This window comes from Rissa tridactyla, chromosome 7 (genome assembly GCF_028500815.1).
Source record: "Rissa tridactyla isolate bRisTri1 chromosome 7, bRisTri1.patW.cur.20221130, whole genome shotgun sequence".
In the NCBI taxonomy this organism is placed as follows: Eukaryota; Metazoa; Chordata; class Aves; order Charadriiformes; family Laridae; genus Rissa; species Rissa tridactyla.
The window spans coordinates 53255986-53271782 of NC_071472.1; the positions used below are offsets into that span (position 1 = coordinate 53255986).

General features: G+C 50.9%; 1 protein-coding gene across 3 annotated transcripts in view; it reads left to right on the plus strand.

The window, feature by feature from the left end:
- Positions 1-15797, plus strand: part of SMG6 (SMG6 nonsense mediated mRNA decay factor) — a 119739-nt gene that overhangs the window by 7808 nt on the left and 96134 nt on the right. For all 3 annotated transcript variants that reach the window (XM_054208535.1, XM_054208532.1, XM_054208533.1), the window contains exons 3-8: positions 84-276; positions 969-1079; positions 2499-2605; positions 3706-3784; positions 5089-5199; positions 5867-6079. In XM_054208535.1, coding sequence (XP_054064510.1) covers positions 84-276; positions 969-1079; positions 2499-2605; positions 3706-3784; positions 5089-5199; positions 5867-6079 — 814 coding nt within the window. The remainder of the gene's footprint in view (positions 1-83; positions 277-968; positions 1080-2498; positions 2606-3705; positions 3785-5088; positions 5200-5866; positions 6080-15797) is intronic.

Genomic DNA, 15797 nt, shown 5'->3' on the forward strand with positions numbered 1-15797 from the left:
TGGCTCAGCAGATGTTCCCTGGCAGCTCAGGCCCAGGCTGGGCAGTTGCTGTTGTGTTGACCGCTGATTGTGTTTCGCTGTAGGGTGGAGATGCTACAGCTGTACGAACGGTGCATCCTGATGGATATCGAGTTCTCCGATACCCAGAACGTGGACCAGCTGCTGTGGAAGAACACGTTTTACCAGGTGATTGAGAAATTCCGGCAGCTTCTCAAGGACCCTCAGGGGGAAAATGCCCAAGAAATTCGGAACAAACTGCTCCAGCTTCTGGACGAGGTAAGAAGAGAGAAACATCCCCAAACTCCACTAAATCTTTGGGTGGGATTGGCTGCCGTTTAGAATGGGATGGTGTAACTGGACAACTAGCCTTCTTGATCCTATTCATATCTCTGTGTGCCTTAGGCCGTCCTTGTGCAAGGAGAACGCTCAGACGGATTATGGGTTAGTGTGGCAGGTGTCCAGGTGGACATCTGTTACAATGTAAACAAGACTTGTTTTGGTGTGGTTTATGTTAATTAGGAATTGATTTAAGCTGAAATGAAACGATGCTCTGAAGTGGAAATAAACAGAAGCGTTCCTCGAGGTTTTTGTGCCATCTTTATCAAATTTGTTTAAAAGCCATTCCGTTAAACTGTGCAGCTCAGTTTATTCTTTGTAGAAGGCAGGCTGACAGATCTGAGAGGATGTGTTTTGTAGAATTAGGTTGGTGGGAAAGGACTGCTGGAGGGCTTTAGTCCAACCCCCTGCTCAAAGCGGGACTCCTCAAACACTAGATCGAGTCAGTCTTGACTTTGTCTAGCTCAGTCTTGAAAACCTCTGAGGTTGGAGATCCCCCGACCTCCTTGTTTTCTGAAAACAGCCCAAATCTCAGGGAGAGGGACCTTCTTTCTTCCACGTGGCAGGGATGGTGTGGTGATTTTGTGCTTGTCATCAGGACTGTACTATCCAAGTATGTGCGTGTTTTGCAGGGCACTTCTTTTTTTGATGGCCTACTCCAGAAGCTGCAGGTGTCATACCAGTTCAAGCTGGAGGACTATATGGACGGGATGGCCATCCGCAGCAAGCCTCTGAGGAAAATGGTAGGTTGGCTTCCTCCTGGAGACTTCTTATCCTGTTAATCTTACGCAACATGCTGAACTCAATGTGCTGCCCTTGCCAAGAGGTAGGCAGCTTGTCACGGGCGGAGTGATTAACTTCACTTGTAAGAGAGAAGTAGTGAAATGTTTATTAACATAAAACAGTGATTTAACAAAGTTAGTAGTGAATGTGACAGTGTTTTACGAGGTTCGATGCCAGGGTACACTTGATTATTTATTGCATAGAAGCCAGGGTCAGACAAGCTCTCAGGGAGACCCTCCCGTTGAGTCACGAGGTTCAGAAAGGACCCCCTGGCTTTCTAAAGTCCTTCTCAGAGAGGAGTCTGGCTGCGGCTGGATCCAGTCCTAGTCCCAGACTTGGTCAACGGTTTATGTCTAAAGGATTATATATGCGCAATCAATCCTTACGTCACTTAGCTAAGATTTCAAAGTTTAGCATGCTATTAGTCGCTTACCGACAATCTGTTGCGGCAAGGAATCTCTCAACCTCAAGGAGTAGAACCTTAAGCGAGCATCCCCACTCAAGGGGAGGTCTTGTCGTGCAGCCCCCTGCCATGCAGGAGAGCTCAAGGGGCTCTTGGGCTGTCCACTATTTATGGCGTAAGATAATTGACTATAGTCATATTCGCATGGGAACAAGATACCGAGGTTCCCACTCCAGGCGGCGTTTTGGTTATGTTGCCAGCCATCTCCCCCAGTTCAAGTGCAACTCATAACAACTCCGGCTGATGGCCATGGCTTGAGCAGGAGCCGGGGCGGGGGGAAAAGGGGAGAGCACACCGCCACACAGCTGTACTCTGAACACATGTCTGTATGTTTGCAGGGAACCTGTTACAGATCTTGTTGAACCAACTCTGGTGGATTAACATTTCTTAGCTTCCTCTGTGACCAGGGCTAATAAAGGGAAAAGAAGTGTCCAAAGGTACCCTGGCTTTGCCTTGGATATCGAACATCTCTTATTTCTGTCTGTGGAATCCAGAATAACGGACGAGGAAAGCTAACAGTTGCGCTTCCTCCCTGACACTTGACAGCGTGTTGCCCTGAGCTGCGAGTGCAGGTGCGAGGGACAGCTGGGAAGGGATATTTTAGTCCAGCTCCATTCCCAGAGAGATGCGTTTGTCTAACAGCTGTCCTCAGATTGGTCATGGACTGAACAACTCTCTTCTGGAGAGAGATGGGACGTTGTTGTAAGAGAGGAGGTGTTTAGGGGATTGGCTTGCCCTTACAAATGCTGAACCAGTGCCACGGAGCCTTGTCATTTAATTCTGCTGCCCTTTTGTGAGACCTTCAGTGTGCCACTGACCTCCTCTTAGCTCTCTGCAGTCCCTGTGTGCTCGCTGGGTCTGCAGGCGAGCCAGCGCTGCGCGGGTCCCACATGATGTACTGAATGCTTCTTTCCAGGTGAAGTATGCGCTGATCAGTGCTCAGAGGTGTATGATTTGTCAAGGGGACATTTGCCGATACAGAGAACAAGCAAATGACACCGCAAACTACGGAAAGGCACGCAGGTACTGTGTTCTTCGCTGTAGCGCTGAGCACAGCTCCTCTTCTCTCTACAAGGGGTGTATCTCATTTCACGCTTAAACTCGCCTCTAGCCAAAGAAGTCTTTCCATGCCTTTTTATTTTATTGTAGTTCTGTGAAGCTGTAAGGTGTAGCCTAGGCTGTTCTGCTGTCCCAGGGAGCAAGCCAGCAGATCCAGCCATGTAGTGTGGAAGTTGTCCTGTGCCGATCCTGCAGCAGGGAGGGTTTATGCTGTTGGGGCTGGCAGAAAGGCTGTTGTATTTTTCTGGTAGCTTTTTCAGCTGGGAGAGATTCCCATACGTATCCATGTATTCTGACTGCATCAGGAGTTACTTACTGGCACTTCCTGTTACTCTTGTTTTTCTGATTTTTTTTTCTGGAGCAAAGGCTGGTGGGGTGGGCAAGTAAGCCCAACATGGGGGATGGAGCCCTGAAATCTGTGGGGGTTAGAAGGGCAGGGCATGGAAAGCTGTCTGTTTTGGGGTCTATGGACGTTATGGGGTGTGCTGGTATCTCAGGGAGGCTGGGGGGAACGTGGCGGGTCCTTGGTGTGTCTGAACAGTGTTGGTGGATCCGTGTGGCATGGTATAAGCTGGAGAGTGGATAATACAATTGAGGGAAAATAGAGAGGAGAATGGAGGGATGGATGGACTGCTACTGAACTGGATGCCTCTCCTCTTGGGATGGTTAAGTGTCTTGAAAATATTGGAAACGAGCTCAGCAACCAGAAGGGTTTGGTGCCAGCTGCCGTGGAGCTAAAAAGGGGACCGAGGGGGAAATATTCTCTGTGTCTGAGGCTGCAGCGGGGACAGCACTTGCTGGCTCCGGCTTCGGGCTGAGCCAAGAACATTTCCTTCTGCAGCTGTATCTGCCCCTCTCTCTTGCCCTGTGCCCCGGCTGCCCCTCCAGGCCGGGTGCAGGCTCGCTGCCTGTGCGCGCTCCTGCAGGCAGAGGGCACTTGTGCAAAGGGCCCGTTCCCTGCGGGACGGCCAACGCTGCGAGGGGAATTCTGTGCTCTTAACAGCAAGGACGGCAACCTGATGTCCTTTCAGTAACTCTTTCTCTTTGGTTCTTTCCTTCCTCAGCTGGTACTTGAAGGCTCAGCAAATTGCTCCCAAAAACGGCCGCCCATACAACCAGCTGGCGCTTCTGGCCATCTACACGGTAAGATGCTTATCGTGCAAGGATGCAGCAAGCATAGAGAGCACCTCTGGGATCGCTGTGAGATTCCATCTGCTGGAGAAAGGCATTGTTTAGGGCAGTGCTCCCAGATGTTTTTGTTGTTGTTTTTTTTTTTTTTTTTTAAAAAAAAACTAAAAAGCTGATGGCAGAATGTGCTCGGTGCGTTCCAGCTGCCATGGCCTCAGGCAGCTTTGTTAGATACACGCTTCTCCCTCAGGCTGTCGGCATTTTGGGGACTGTTCTGTGGGCTGTTGAGAGTGCAGATGTTTTAAAAGTGGGTGGTGTTTGAAGTTTTGCATGAGATTTTTGTGCTCAAGACTGTACTGTCATGAGGATGCTGGTTTTGTTTGCCGTGTCTTCCTTGAACCTGTGGGCACTGGTTTAAGCGACATCCATATACGACTTTCTTAGGTGTCAGTTTTGCTGGCTACTCCAGCCATGCAGGAAAACTTGCTTCAAGGAAGATTTGTCAGCAGATAATGGAAGTATCAGGCTGGGACACAGGGGCTGGTAGGGATCTGCCTCTTCGCGACACTGAAAAGCAGAGCCACTCAAAACTGCAGGGTTGGGAAGAGCATTTCCTTTGGGGCTGGGAATGACCTTTCTCACTCCCGGTGTGGGGCTCAGAGCAGCAAAGTGTCCTGTTCTCTGTGACGGCCTATAAAGCCAGCAGCATGTGGGCAAAACCCTCCCTGGTAGCATAAAGACTTGGGGTGTGCTTTCTCACGGTATTCCCTGTGGGAGAAGTTGCCTGAGCACGAGGGGTTGAGCCCAGAGGCTGAGATGGGGGCATCCTGCCCCCCTGCCGGCAGGAGTCTGGCAGACCCTTCAGTCTTTCAGGACCTCTGCTGTTTGTAAAACTCACGTGGAGTCATTTCCATCTTCATGGTAATGTTGAAAGGGGTTATTTCCTGAACTGTCAGGAGTTCAGTATTTATGCTGTAGTCTTTTACTGCGATGTTGGGTGAGAGGCTGGTTTGTGCGAGCCTCGGGGTCGATGGCTTCTGGAGCAGCCTCAGGGCTAGAGCAAGCGAAGTCCGCAGGCTGCGGTGTCACCTGCGCTCCCTAATCCTGGCAAAGGGCTTGTGCTCTGTGCTGGTGCTTGTATGTAGCTGTGAATGTGGCTGGAGAGTTCAAAGTCCTGTTTGTCGGCATGTCGGTCTGTCCCAGGCACTATAGAGGGAGGTGGCACGTGTATTGAGGGACAGGGAAGGTGAAGGATACGGGGCTTGGCCCTGAATGCCCCAGAACGAGCGGCAGCTCTGAGTCTGGTTGTGTTTTTGCAGAGGAGAAAGCTGGATGCCGTCTACTATTACATGCGCAGTCTGGCAGCTAGCAATCCCATCCTCACGGCCAAGGAGAGCCTCATGAGTCTGTTTGAAGAGACAAAACGCAAGGTGAGTCTTGGAGCTGGGCTGTAGGATGCTGCAGCTGCCCGCGTTGGCTCTCCCGTGCTGGAGAGCTGTGATCCAGAGACAAGGGTGATGACGGCTTTTGGACTTGAAGTCACCACTTACCTACTTCTAAGAAATTCCACGTTGGGAGTCAGATGAAAGACACAGCCTTTGGAATGGTGATGTCGTTTTCTGCCTCCCCTCAGCTTGCTTTTGGGGTTGTTTGGGCAGCCGAATCTCTCGTTTCTGGGTCACAAACTGTAAAACAGCTAAGCTCAGCAAGAGCTGTAGGTTGCTGTGGTTTGCAGCATGGCCGTGGCATGCAGCATGATCATTGCCTTATCCCAGAGGTGCCCCACACCTATGGGGGTGGACAAAAGAGGCTGCAGTCCCTTTGTGCCCCAGAGGGACACCCCAAGTCAAAGATACAGCACGCTGGCTGTCAGATGCCACTAGGACTGGACACAGCTCTTCTTCTCCCGGGGCAGCTGGAGTTGAGAACCTCTCACCTGCACTGTCCGTACAGGGTCAGAAAGCAAATTCTGGACCTGTCAGTGAGTTACCGTAGTTCTGAAGCAGGGGGAAGCGCTGTTTTCTCCATGTAAATAAAATGTTGTACTTTTCCTGAACTTTGATCCCTGGGTGATCTGAATCTGTCATGTCTGCCCAGGCTGAGCAGATGGAGCAGAGGAAACATCAGGTGCTGGATCTGAGCCCCAGCCGCCGGGGGAAGGGCAAGAAATCCACACTGCGACAAGTTGGAGATGATGCCACGCGGCTGGAGATCTGGATCCATCCTTCCCACCCCCGCTCCTCCCAGGGCCACGAGTCCGGCAGGGATTCTGAGCAGGACAACGGTCTTGGGAACCTCAGCCCCAGCGACGTGAGTACCGCAGGAGGCAGCAGTTGGCTTTCGTGTCATGTGTTTGGAATGCGGTGGAATGACACTGGATCTGTTTTGCTTTCCTGTTGCTAAATTTTCCAGTGTTTTGGCTTCCCCTATGGGAGCTGTGCCTGGGTCAGGCTGAGGAGCTGGTGACCTCGTGCCTCTCATGTTTAAGGCATGTTGTTACCATCCATTTCTTGGCAGCGTGTGCTGGCGTGGCTGATACGGACTAGGAGAGGCACAAACAGAAGATGCTGTAAAATGCCTCTGCTGAGGGCTCTAACTTGGGTGAGGTTGCCGGTGGGAAATGAGGTCAGGTGCTGAAGACCAGGGTTAACAGTGACCCTGTAAGCTCCGAGGCTTGTTCTGCAAGTGGGTCACTTGTCCCAGTGCCAGATGATCAGAGGTTTGCACTGGGAACCTGAAAACCATGGTTTTAATTTGCAGCGTAGGTGTCATATTTGCATTACTGGTTCTGCTGAGGGGTCAGACTGGTGCCGTTCTTTTGCAAGGATAAAAAACGAATCGACTAATGGCGTCTCTCGTGAGCCTCCCTGAGCTCTGTACCTTGCAAGAGGAGCCCGAGTGAACTCTGTTTGTCAGGCGCAGGAATGCAGGCGAAGGCAGTGGTGGTTGGGAGCTCATCCTCCAGGAATCCTTGCACTGCTTTGGCACATGCGGCTCGTAAGAGAACTTGCCAGGGAGCTCTGGGCTGCCTGTCCTAAAATGGCTGTTAAGGATGTGAGTTTAGCAGAACTGGGAAGACCTTCTCGGCAGGCTGTGGGGCCCAGAGCTTCGCAGATTCGATTGCATTTTTATAACTAGTTTGTGACTTCAGCTGGGTGGAACTGGGGTGAAGTCTTGGAGTTTTGAAAGATAAGCTCTGGCACATAGCTGCAGCATTTTTAAGACGTTACTGCCCTTGGTTGTTTTCCCTCTTCTCAGCTTCTCTTCTGGAGACCTTTGCTTCCTCAGCATCATTGAAAGGACCGTGCCAAGCTTTAGCCTCTCCATAAATCATTGATGAAGATGCTTTGACATAAGACGCTGTGAGTGTTTTTGAGGCGCTGGGAGTTTCTCTGTTGCAGCGCTCCCATGTGAGGGAGCGTAACCGCCAGCAAAGTAGGGGGCAGTGATGTCTTGTTGTTTGTAGCGCAGCACCGTTTGCTAGAGCTTGCCCTCGGTCTCTTCAGCGGGGGGCTGCGCTCTCTGAAGTGCAGGTTGCTGGCAACGCCCGCACAGATTGCGCGGCTGATTACTGCCATCAGTCTTGATTTCTTCACCTATTTGAAACGTTGGCTCGCGGAAAGCTTTCCCCGCTTAGAGTGAGGGGCCGCGTGATCAGAAATACCACGGCGAAAGGGCGGGGGGAGCTGAGGGCACAGGTTTGGGCACTGCCGCTTTTGGCAAAAAATATTTGTACTTGGGCTGCCTGTGCCTGGTGCGGTGCCGCGGTGCAGCACTCCACGTGCATTGGCACAACCGCTTGTGGAGCTGTGCCGCGGCCGTGTCACCAAAATAAGCGGGTGGAGAGGAAAACTTAAATCTGTTTCACTGCCAAAGCTCCCGTGCTGTGAAGCTGCGGGCTGGATAAAGACAGCAGGTCTTCGGGAAGCTCTGGACTCCTCGCTCCTTGAAGCTGTAGCCTCTTACCCTCTTCCTCGCTGCATGGCGGAGTGGTTTGCAGCTCCTTCTCTGGAAAGGAGCGGAGCAGACCGTGCGTTGCCACTGTGTGGCACTGTTTGGCCTCGGAAGGGCCCTGCCTGCGCCAGGGACAGGCAGCAGCCCCCATGCTGGCAGCACCTCTGCCCGCGTCCCCCAGCCGGGCGGAAGGGAACAGCTCTTCTCCCAGGGGATGTGTGCCAGTGCTTACGTGTCGTTTCGGGGAAATGGCTCTAAACTGCGCCGTTGCCACCTTGGTTCCTTCCTTGCCGGCTTTAGCCCTTGGAAAGGCTGAGGCAAGCTGCGTTCTTTCGTTTGTGCCGAGAGCTGTGCTCTGCAGGTAGCTCCTCGGGCATCAGTCTTTTCGGCAGCTGTTTCTGGGCCAGAGAAGGGAATTTTACAGGGCAGAATAGGAAAGTGTTCGGCTTCCAGAAGCAGATATAACACCGCAAGTACAGACCCTAACAGCTCTGGATGTGTACTGGGCGGAAGCGTGGGAGAGAGGATCCTTCTGCCTTTCAAACGGAGACTGTTGCTTCAAACCCAGCCCAAACCAAAAGTGATTGGTGTTTTTACTGTGGAGATGCTGGCTGTTTCACAGGTGACAAGAAATTGATTTGGGACGTTTTCTGTCCTCAGTGGTCCCTTTCTTCATTGTATAGGCGCTCAGGTGCCAGTCCTATGTGGTGGCACGCTTGGCAGGGAGATGATGAATGATAACTCTCCCAGGACCTGCTGATGTGCATGCTGTCCCCGTCAGCGAGCAGAGAAGCTGCTCCGCACATGCCCACGTGTCTCTTCTCAGTGCTGACTTTATTTTTCCTTCTGTAGCCCTACACAAAGACGCAACCATCATTACTCTGTTTCAGGGTTAGGAGCCAGCTGTATGGAATTAGTAAAGCGCGATGGCGAGTCTGCAGAAGGCCAGCTCACACTGCAGCCGCTGCTGTGACAAGGGAAGGTGGCATGCGGAGCTGGCAGTTTGCCTCGGCACTGTGTGTTTAGGTGGAGGTTTGGCATAGCTGCTTCTTTCACAGTTTGCTGCATCATGTTTTCTAGGGAGATGCAGAGCCAGAAGAACATCTGTCCACACGGAGGGGCGTGCATCTCCGTTTGGCCCCTTCCACGTTAACTGGGTTTGGCACTGCTGGCACAGAGGGCATGGGACAGTTTCAAAGCGAGCTGAAGAAGCGTTTGCGTTGCAGCCTGGCTGTTTTGTGCTTAAGGTTTTGTCTGTTGCGCCCGCAGCGTTTTGGGGTTTCGCTCTGTGAATGGCTGTTCTCTGGTCCGTTACACCTTGCGTGTTTCTAGGTGTGCAGTGGCAGGAGAGTCCAGGCTGACCCCTGCTTACCTGACAGTATCAGGTCACTTTGTGTGGGATTCCCATAAGAAACACAAAAAAGGCAGCTGGATCAATGAACAGCTGTATTGCTTTTGTTTTAAAAAACAGCTGGATAGGGCAAATTGAGCTGAGGAGCTGAGTCTCTGCCATTTCTTCTCTACCACTGGTTTCATTTTCCGTGAGTCTGTATCAATCCTAAATCTGATAGTACCGTATGCAGCTTACTGCGCAGACTGTGAATTGGTAAAGTAAACAGGGCAAATGTGCTGTCAGTCTCTTGAGAAAGTGTTAATATTACACTGAGTTTGAGATTTTAATCACCCCTGTCAGGAAATGCTGAGTTAAGGTTCCCACAGTAGTTATTGCCTGCTGCCTGTGCTCTGCAGTAGATACTTCCTTGTGTTATCACGCAGCGTGCATGCACTAATAAAGATTACTCCATAGCTGCAGCTAAGATTAGGGAAGAGAGTTTTTCCCTTGGCACAACAGTAATTGAATAATACTTCTCTCCAGATGTCTGAATACTTTAGCATCATTAAAGAATTAAGTCTCCTAGCCTCTTTGCAAGAGGTCAGTCTTGTAGAGCCATCAAAAGTTTGGTAGGGCCACCCAAAAAGCTCTCAGGGAAGCTAGAGGCCAGTGTCAAGATCTGCTGTCTCAGCTTTCTGCATTGGCTGCAGGAACCTTCCCGTTTTCCCCCAGCTTCCTGGTTAGGGACGGAAGTGTTGCGTTTCCCTGGTACTAGGTGCCCGTGGAGCAACAACCCCTTTGCAACATCAGAGAAACTGCGGTGGAATCATTATCTCTGAAGTTCAGAGCAGGTTTTAACCTCCATTTCTTTACACAGGCTTTCTTCTCAGCAGCAGGGGGCATGGACAGTGCATCAGGGTTTCCACAAGTGAGCAGTGAATACTACCAGTAGGTTTACCAAAACCAAGAAGACAAAGTTCTTTCATACACTGAACGTAGAAGGTTTCTTACTTTTGTGTTTCTTCTTTATTGCCTGCTGTGCTCTTCTTTGGGAACTTATTGTATGTTGAGGTGTCACTCTGTGCTGGTAATGGGTGTCAGTACCAGGGGCCCGAGCGGCAATGTTGGAGCTGTAAGCAGCGGGCATCTTTGGGCGCTATTTTGTATTTGGCTGCTTGTTTGTATCGTCTTTCAGACGAGTAGTGGGTCTCTTGAACCTCTTCATCTCCTTCCATCTCCCAAGTTGTAGAAAATCAGATGAGTGCCACGCACGCAGGGAGATGGTCCTCTGCAGCTGGATGGGCCTCTGCGCTGCCTTCTCAAAGCAGTGGAGGCAGTGAGAGCTGTCCTGCTTTTTCCCCTCTAGGTCGGGATTCGGCTAACTGAGAACCTACCACGCAGTGCCTGGTTGGGGCCATCTTCACATTGCTCTGATTTGTGTCTTTGTGAGATGAAGCATCTCCAAGGATTTTCACCTTCTGTTTTTCTCAGCTCTTCTTGCCTGCTTGGTTTTATTTCTGGCTTTTCCTGCCTCACCTGTGCACCATGATGCTGTGTCCACTTACCCTTCTGCAGCCCAGCTGTGGTCCAAGGCTGGAGAAGGCACTTTTGGGCTGCCTCAACAGAGGCCATGTGTTTTTAGCGAAGAGGGTCACTGTCCTTGTCAGCTCCTGCACGTTTCACATCCGTTTTTCCTTTTGCGTTGGTTCCTCTTGGGCAGCAGCTGCTGGGATGGCTGGGCTGGCTCCTTCTCCTGGCTGGTTTCAGGCAGTGGAGTTTTTCCTCTGGGAGAGCTGTCTCTGGGGCTCTGCGTCTGGAGAGGGGCGCTTCTAGGGGGCGGCAGGACAAAAACCTCACGTTAGTAGCAATTTTGGTGGGGGTTTCTTGGCCGTTTTGCTCCATCAGCCTGTCCTCTGCTTGGGCCAGTTGCACCTGGGAGCGGTGGTGACCGATGTTCAGAGGTTGGGGTTGCCTTTTTGTCACTCCCTGTGGTCCTCGGGGCGTCTGGTTTGTTAAAAGGCTGCGGTGGTGTGAGCAGAGCGTCTGTGAGCGTGGCCCAACTCTGCTGGTGTTGAATACACCACAGAGGCATACCTGTTCACTCGGAGCGGCTCCCTCACTCTCGGCTCTTTTCCTGCCTTGTGACTCTTTTCCATTACACATGACTAAATGTAAGTGACAGGCAAAATTGGAAATGATGTTTCCCTATAGCGATGGCTGTTCTTCCCTACGGATGCGTGGATAAAAGGCTGCTTGGGAAACTCAATTGTTTTTGGAGTGTCTGCCCCTGAGTCTGCTGCCGGGCTGGTGGGAGCATTTTTCTGACTGCTAACGCGGCTGGGTGGCTCTTCTCAGGACAGTGGAAGATGAGGCTTGATCTTTTCTCTTCCGTGCAGACTCTTAACAAATAATCCGTACCGGATGAAGTACAGGGCTCCCTCGTTTACTACCCCCATCTCATCAGGTGGGTAAAGTGTTCAAAATGGTCCTTTTTTAGGAGTCTCTAATCTGGAAAATAGGTCCGGGCAGCCGAGGCTGCGCTGCTGGTTTAGATGGGCAGTATGAAAGTGCAGGCATGCCTGCCTTCTCCCTGCTGCTGGGACGTGACTCCCCAAAAAGGTAACCCTGCAGGCTGCACACGATGCCCTGGAAGCCTGTGCTGACTTTTGCTGGCTTTCGGGGCTTTTTTCACCCAACGCTATATGCCTGAGCAGAGAGTGGAGGGAACGGAAACCACTATTGGAGATGCCCGGCAGGCTTTTCTGCTGAAGCCATTTCTCACGCCTGTTAAACATCTGAGCCACACCAGAGCGGTGACGTAGGTGTGTCCCCAAAGGGAGGGGACACAGAAGGGAGTGTCCCCTCGGGTTTTTCTCAGCGCACGAGCCGGCAGCGGGATATACACAAGGTCTCGCAGCGAGGCCTTGGATCAGGCTGCCATCAGCACCTTGGTAAAGGAAGGCGGCTTGTGTTAAGCCAGGAAGTTTATCTCCTCTACGGTTAAGTGCTCTTTAGTATTTGACGCGAGTGATCCCGTCTGTGGTGTGTTGCGTTATGGCCTGCCCTTGCTGTTAAGGGAAGGCAGTGCTTCCCCTCCAGCCTGCTGCTTGTATTTGGTCCGCACCTTTGCAACGCTGCGAGCCTCTGCCGAGCCTCCCCTGCGGCACAAAAACCAGCAGAGGAGCTCTCTGGGGTGGGAATCATAGGCATCAGTAATCAGTTAGAGGCGGCGCCTCCTTATTTCTGTCCTTTCTCCACCACCCACATGAAAAAGCAGCAGGAGGTGTTGCATCCTTGATTTTTGTGTCCAAAGTGGGACTTGAGGGGGAGAAACCTGGAGTTCCCTCTGTCCCGCCCAGGCAGTCTCTCCTTCCCTCGCTCCTGCGAGCTTGCAGGAAGCTGTTGGCTTTGGTTACTCATTCGTGGAGGTCAGGACCAGGTCTGGGTTTTTTTTTTCCTTTGTGTTTAGGAAACGGTTTACAAACTGTTTTGAGCATGGGGGAGCTGGTGGCGTGTGAAAGAGCCTTCTCAGCCTCTTCACGGCTGGACTCGTGTTAATTCTCTGCCCTACCTCCTTTTCTGTAATCTCTTTCTCGGTTGGCAGCGTGAGTATTTCTGAGTGCTTTCCCCAGCCTGCAACCCCTCCGCCTCCTAATGTGACCTCGGTCACCAAACCACCTTGGGGCTTTATTTTTACTCTAGCCGTTTGGTTTCGCGTGGTAAGGTTGGTTTCTTTCCCCTAGCAGTGAGAAGACTTCTCTGCGGAGGAAGTAAAAGAGTGCCAGGCTGCAGTTGAAACTGGTTAAACACTAAAACCACACTTCTAGCCTCTCTGGGTTTGAGACGTGACATTCAGCCATGCAGCTTAGCACTGGCTGGTTTTGCCTGCCAGTTGTGCACCCTCCCTGCACTTTTTGTAATAAACTCTGTTTTTTTACTTTAAAATGCTGATAAAAAAACCTTCTCAGCTGCAGTTCCTGCGTTAGCAATCCAACCAGAAACGCTGATGCACCTTGTCCGAGCTCGTGATCGTCTGTGGATGCTCAGTGCTGCTCCGCTAAAGCTCCCGGAGCTCGGCAGAGCTCGCAGAGCCTGGTTACTGATTTAGCCTGTGCACGCATGTCGTGTAGAACCCACATGTTGCTTTCCAGCGCAACTTGACCTTTTGTCACTACCCAGAAAGTGAAGGCTACGCTATCGGTAAGAGTTTCCAGAAGTTGGTGTTGATCTTTTTTTTTTTTTTTGGGGGTTTTTTTTTTTTTTTTTCCTTTTCTTTTCTTTTTAGACCATGTCAGTGGTTTTATTTAACTGCGAAGAACAAGGCAGGGACTAATGTTACTCGAATGGGAGAGACACCGACAATGTTCTCCTTCCGGTAACAGGCATCTGGTGCTAATGTGTGTAGAAGTATCGTGGTGGATCAGAGGTGGGAGCGCTACAAGGACATGAATGACTTATGCCTGCGTGAGGGGCTCTGCTATATCCCAGTGCTCAGAGAGGCTGCGGTGAGGGGGGGCGAGACTTCAAGTTCCAACAAGCTTCTCATACTCTAAAACCAAGTACAATCATCCAGAAACCGCCTTTCCCTGTCAGTCACTCTTTCCTCATTTCCTCTCCTGCTGGTGCTGATCAGCCAGGGATTTGTGTGTAACCAAACCCCCTCCTGCTGCTGCACATTAGTCCTTTCTCGTGGCAGCGGATTTGATGATCCAGGCACTGCAGGGTGATTTGGGGAGGGCGAGCTCGCACTTCACACGAGAATACTGCCAGAATTGGCAGTAGAGGTAAAGGAAGTAAAATGCCTAATAGCAGGGCTGGGAAATTTCCCCCAGAGCAGGGTGAAGGCTGGAGACAGTGATTTCTCTTGAGCGTTTTTTTTTTTTTTTTTTTTTTTGGTTATTCTAACCTTGATCTTTGTCTGAAGTTGGCCCACGCCAACTTTTTCTGCTGTCTGTTGTACGCTTTTTGGGATGGGCATCTCATTTTCCACAGCCAGACCTTTTAATTCTGGCACGGGGGAGCGCTCGTTTCTCTTTAGTGTTGAATGAGCCATTTCCAGACGGGCTTCGTATCCACTGTGGAGGTGGGTATTAGGAAAGAAACTTCCTTCCGGAGGATCAGGGAGTGGAACCTGCTGGAATCTGTGTCATTTCCTCTGTCCTTGGCTCTACTCTTCCTCCCCAGCAGATTTCATTGCTGCGTGATTCAAAGCGGAGAGGGAGATGCCTTCGTGCCCTGCGATATACTGCTCAGGTAGAAGTGAAGGCTCCAGAAATACTCTGGGAATGCGGCTGAGCGGACAACTACCTCCAGGTAGTGGGAGCCTGGGCACAGGCTGGCTGTGAGCGGCTGCCGTTATTCCTGCCGGTGAGCAGGGCTGGGAGAGCGGGAGCGTGAGGATTGCGTGCGATAATGCTGTCATCCTCCTGGAAGCTCCGTCTCCGCTCAGCCTGTTGTCCAAATGTCTTCTCTGTTGGCCTAACTCCATCCTAAGCCTTTCAGGGTTAGATCTCTTCCGTCTTCACCTTGCGTAATTTCTCATATTATCTCTCTCCTTCGTGCTTTAACCCCGCCAATAATCTACTCCGGAGTAGTGAAGAAGGCTGACAACACCCTGAGCTACATCGACAGGAGATCTCTTATGACCAGAACTCATCACACGGTTCTTGGTGTCGGTTTTCTATTGCAGGAAGGGAATGCTGTTTACTCCTGGCAAACAGCGTGTGTTTGAATATGAGCTGCTTTTTGCTGGTTGGAGCTGCTTCAGCGCACAGCGCGTGGCCTCCTCCTTTACCTGCTGGACAAAGAACGGCTCTGCCTGGGTCATCTCCCTGTCGGTGCTTAACCAGATGCAGCCTTGAAGAGCTGAGCTTGTATCCTGAACGACCTGCAGCACCAGAGCCAATTTGTGAAAAGTTTTGTGTTGAAAGTTAACTTGATATCTCAGCTGAGGACTCTCTGGCATGTTTGCATAGATTCGTAGAGTTTATGGCCAGCAGGGACCATTAGATCATCTAGTCTGATCTCCTGTATATCGCAGGTCCTTAAATTTCACCCTGCTACTCCTGTATGAAGCCAAATAACTTGTCTTTGGCTAAAGCAAAACTTCCAGAAAGACATCCAGCCTTGAGAATCCACCCTTTTCCTGGGGAGTTCATTCCAGTGATAATTGCGCTGGTTCTGAAACACTTATACCTTATTTCCAGAGTAAATGTTTCCAGTTTGTTCTTGTGCTTTGCTGTTCTGCGAGTGTAAAGAGCCCTTAAGTACCATGGAGGCGCTTCGCGCCCTGCGATCAAATCGCCTCCCGGTCTTTTTTGATACACTAAACAGATTGAGCTGTTTAAGTTTTTCACTGCGAGACATCATTTCTAGCCTTTGAATCACTTTTTATGGCTGGTTTTTTGGATCCTTCCCAATTTTTTCAGCATCCTTTTTTTTTTTTAAAAAAAAAAAAAAAAGAAAGAAATAAAAATAAGGGCGCTAGAACTGGACGTGATATTTCAGTGTCAGCGTCGCCAGTGCCGTATATAGATGTAACTGTGCTGTCCGGTGCCTGCTTGTACGTCTAAGGGATGCGTTAACCCTTTTTACCGGACATTGCGTTGGGAAGCCGCTGTAGTCCCTAGAGCCTTTCGGGAGAAGCTGCCTCGGGCACGGTCACCCGCAGACTTAATTTTACGCGATCCCAGATGCGTAACGTGACGTTTGATGCTGGAAACCCCCAGATTTTGAAGCGAT